This window comes from Talpa europaea, assembly GCF_964194135.1.
Source record: "Talpa europaea genome assembly, chromosome: 15".
In the NCBI taxonomy this organism is placed as follows: domain Eukaryota; kingdom Metazoa; phylum Chordata; class Mammalia; order Eulipotyphla; family Talpidae; genus Talpa; species Talpa europaea.
Window position 1 is genome coordinate 80,360,897 of NC_140083.1, and position 3,848 is coordinate 80,364,744.

The 3,848-nt window shown below is 56.0% G+C and overlaps 1 protein-coding gene across 1 annotated transcript; it reads right to left on the reverse strand.

Annotated features, from left to right (window-relative positions):
- Positions 1–257: 257 nt before the first annotated feature.
- NFE2 (nuclear factor, erythroid 2) lies at positions 258–3,458 on the reverse strand. Its single transcript, XM_084256305.1, has 2 exons — positions 3,330–3,458; positions 258–1,284 (listed from the first exon to the last, which is right to left on the reverse strand). Exons 1-2 carry the CDS (start codon positions 3,441–3,443, stop codon positions 274–276), a joined length of 1,125 nt encoding a protein of 374 aa, XP_084112431.1. The 5' UTR covers positions 3,444–3,458; the 3' UTR covers positions 258–273.
- Positions 3,459–3,848: the final 390 nt, after the last annotated feature.

Consider the following 3,848-nt stretch of genomic DNA (forward strand, 5'->3'; position numbering starts at 1 on the left):
TTTCTGTAGAACGCTTTATATACCAAAGCTCAAACAAAAGGTGCAGGTTGGAGACAGGGAAGCTGAATCGGAAGAGAGATCCCAGCCCTCCCCTCACATCCTTGCTTCCAGACAAGTCAAATAAAGCTTGGCCCTTCCACCAACTGCCAGGTGTTACCAATGTCCCCATTTAGTCTAAAGAACTCAGCTCTCGCTGCGTCTTGGGTGGAGAGCACCTTTATCAGAGGGAATGAAGGAAATCTCCATCACCAGCCCACCCCACCCCGGACCAGCTCAGTCTGTGGCCTCCATCTTGGTCCCCCGGGGCACCAGGAAGATGGCCCCATCTGCAGCCTGGTGCAGCGCATACTCCTCAGGGGAGTAGCTGTTGCCTGCTTCATCCCGCAGGTGCTGGAAAATGTCACTGTATAGCTCAGTCAGCTGCTGGCGCATGACCTCCAGGGTCCTGTCAGCCTCCCCTCGGGCTCGGAGAAGCCGCTCCCTCTCACTGCCCAGGCGCTCCAGCTCCCGCTCCAGCTGCACGATGGTCTCCAGCTTCCTCTTGCGACAGTTCTGGGCGGCTACCTTGTTCTTGCCCCTGCGTCGGATGTCCCGGACTAGTGCCAGCTGGCTCTCTGTCAGCGGGTACCTCGCCAGTAGCTCATTAAAGTCATCTACCGGCAAGTTGACGATCTTGTCCGTAGGGAAAGGGATCTTCATGGCCAGGGCCCGCCGCTCATCGCGACTCCCTGCCTCCCCTCGTGCAGGGGGCTTGGCCCGCACAGTGCCCGAGGGTGGATCTAAGGTTAAGGGGGCATCAGCGGGTGGCAAGGCATAGTTGGGGTGGGCCAAGGAGTTGTGCATAAGTGAGTAGGGGTACTCCACTGGGTACATCTCTACATAGTCGCTACGCCGCCGACCAGCCTCTGTCCCCTCCAGCTCAAGAGATTCAGCATCACTATAATTGAGGGATAATCCTGAGTCAGATTCTGGGTCTTCTTGGGGCTTAGGTGGTGGCGCCGCTGACAGCCCAATGTCCAAGAAGGGCAAGGGGTCTGGGAGAGGTTCATTGAGCAGGCCCGAGAGCGTCAGTGGCTTGGAAACTGGAATGGCCATGTTGCCGTAAGAGTATGGGGGATCAGGGACATGAGACGTGGGTGCTGGGAGCTCATAAGGTGGTGGAGGAAGCGGGAAGCCAGCATCAGGGTGGATAGAGCAGGGGCAGTAAGTTGGAGGCAGTGGGGGTCCAGTGTATGGAGTTGGGGCTGGAGGCTCAAACGATGGCTCACTTGGAGCATTTAGGCCCTGCAAGAAAAAGACAAAGGTTTGGAGACAGGCTGAGAAAAAGGAGCCATCTCTCTCTCAGGACCAAGCTGGGTCCTTCTGAAAGACCCGGTGAGATAGAAACAAGGGAACAGAAAAGTGCTGAAGATCATGAGAAGTTTCTTGCAAAATTGTGATGCAGCTAGTCTAAGAAAAAAGCAGCTGAGGCGTGGCAGACCTCTCCTGTCTCGCCCGCTGCTCCCCTCGGCAGTGTTTTCGATCGTCTGCCTGTTCTGCTCCCCGCTCTGTCTCTGGTGAATTCTCTCGCCCTTCCATGCCTCTGGCTTGTACCCCAGTTCTTGTATAAATAAATAAATAAATCTTTAAAAAAAAAAAAAAAAAAGAAAAGAAAAAGCAGCTGAAACAGGGGCCTCCCTGGTGGTGCAAGGGGTTAAGCAAAGCACTATGAAGCTATTCACAGCCTCTGCAGCACGAGTTCGATCCCCGGCCAGCCAGGGAGCTACCCACATGGCACAGCAGACCTCTCCTGTCTCGCCCGCTGCTCCCCTCAGCAGTGTTTTCAGTTGTCTGCCTGTTCTGCTCCCCGCTCTGTCTCTGGTGAATTCTCTCGCCCTTCCACGCCTCTGGCCTGTACCCCAGTTCTTGTATAAATAAATAAATCTTTAAAAAAAAAAAAAAGAGGGCCTCCCCTGGTGGTGCAGCGGTTGAGCGCCGGGTTGTGAGGCTGCCCATGGCCTCTGCAGCGCTAGTTCGATCCCCAGCCACCGCAAGGGACCCACAAAAAGAAAGAAAAAAAAAGAAAAAGCAGCTGAAACAGGGGCCTCCCTGGTGGTGCAATGGGTTAAGCACAGCACTGTGAAGCTATTCGCAGCCTCTTCAGCACGAGTTCGATCCCTGGCCAGCCAGGGAGCTACCCACATGGCACAGCAGACCTCTCCTATCTTGCCTGCTGCTCCCCTCAGCAGTGTATTTTGTCAGTCTGCCTGTTCTGTTCCCTGCTCTGTTTCTGGTGAATCCTCTCATCCACCCACACACACACACACACACACACACACACACCCCTCTGGCCTGTCCCCCAGTTCTTGTATGCATAAATAAATCTTAAAAAAAAAAAAAAGATAGCTGACACAGAAATGGATGTCAGTCACTAGGGCAGACCAGAAACATTATGGACTCTCTCCTCCTGAAGGAAGTTCGTACTGGGTTTCTTTATTTCCTTCAGGAAGAAAAGGAGTGGTTATCGAAGACACTCCTGAACCCTTTTCCTCAGCAGTTATCCAGGGTTAAAGGGTCAAGTTCAGACCCTGGTTATGCCCTGGGTCCCCAGCAGAGGGAGCTGTTGTGTGGGAGGAGGCTGGGGCAGATCCCCAGGGCCCCGGCCTGGTGCAGGGGAGAAAAGGGGGCCAGTGACACAGACCCAGGTCTGGGAACGGAGGCTCTTTGGAGAGCCGGCACACGCTGTCCCCTCTCCTCTCCAGCCCCTCTGTCCCTGCCCAGGTGCGGAGGACAGAACACGCTGAAAACCAGGCCCCCAACCCACATTGGGGAGCCACCCTGCTCCAGCCCAGCTGGAGACAAAGGCGTCATTGTTAGGCCAACAGACACCCCTTTGTCCAGCTAGCAGGAGGAGAGGACCCTGCCATAGTCTGACCCCCCTTTCCCGAGGCCCCTGAACTACTACTCTGCTACCTGGGGGAGAGGGGCCCAGCTGCTTCGGGCAGGGGGAGGAAGCGAGGAAGAAGACGGGCAGGGCTGGAGGAGAGGGAAGTCAGAAGGTGAGAAAGGGAAGGGGAGCAGGAGGTAGGATAAAGAGGGGTGAGCAGAGTGGCTGCTGAGAAGGCTTAGCCCCTAATTGGATCGGATCCTTCTTTCCCCATCACCCCTAGCCCCTGCTCCTCCCGCCCCGTCCATGTTCTGGTCTTCCACCCCACGGTCCTCCTGCTCCAACCCTTCCTTTTCCAACCCCTGGGTTATTTCCAGCTCGAGACCCTGAGCTCCGCTTGCTGCAGCCTCCTGGCGCCATCCCTGCCAGACTCTCCCTCTTCCTTCCCCGCAGCCCCACTCACCTGCAGCTCAGTGATGGACATGATCTCTTGCCAGGTCAGTTCCATCTCCCCCAGCTCCAGAGCAGGCAGTTGTGTCACCCTGTTCCTGCTCTGCTGGGGAGGACACGGGGGCATCCTACTGGGCCAGAGCCTGGTCTAGGATCCCCCAAACCCAAATGGTCCCAGCAACCTGTATTGAGAAGAAATGGGGGTTAGTGCCTCTCCTGCTAGGTGGGGGTCAGGGATTTTGCCCTGCCTCCATGGACAAGCTCCCTCCGGCTACACCCCAACCCCTCCCTCCTGCTGGACTCATCCACCAATGCCTTCAGCTCGAAAGTCTTTCTGCCATGCAAGCTGTGCCGCCCTGCTATGTCAGCGCCTAGGTTGCTCCGTAGGTCTTCACCTCTTTTTTTTGACAAGATGGCTCCTCTTTCTCTTACTTCTTATTCCCCAGAACTGTAGCACTGGCCAGGGCAATGGCATCTGTCACATCTGGGTATGGAGCCCCCCATTTTCTCAGGCAACCTCAGGGTTCGTTCC

Excerpts from the sequence above, each read along its gene's own strand:
- NFE2 (XM_084256305.1), bottom strand. The coding sequence starts at position 3,443 with ATGCCCCCGTGTCCTCCCCAGCAGAGCAGGAACAGGGTGACACAACTG. Across the intron at positions 1,285-3,329 it reads TGTCCATCACTGAGCTGCAG|GGCCTAAATGCTCCAAGTGA; the intron begins GTGAGTGGGGCT and ends TTTTTCTTGCAG.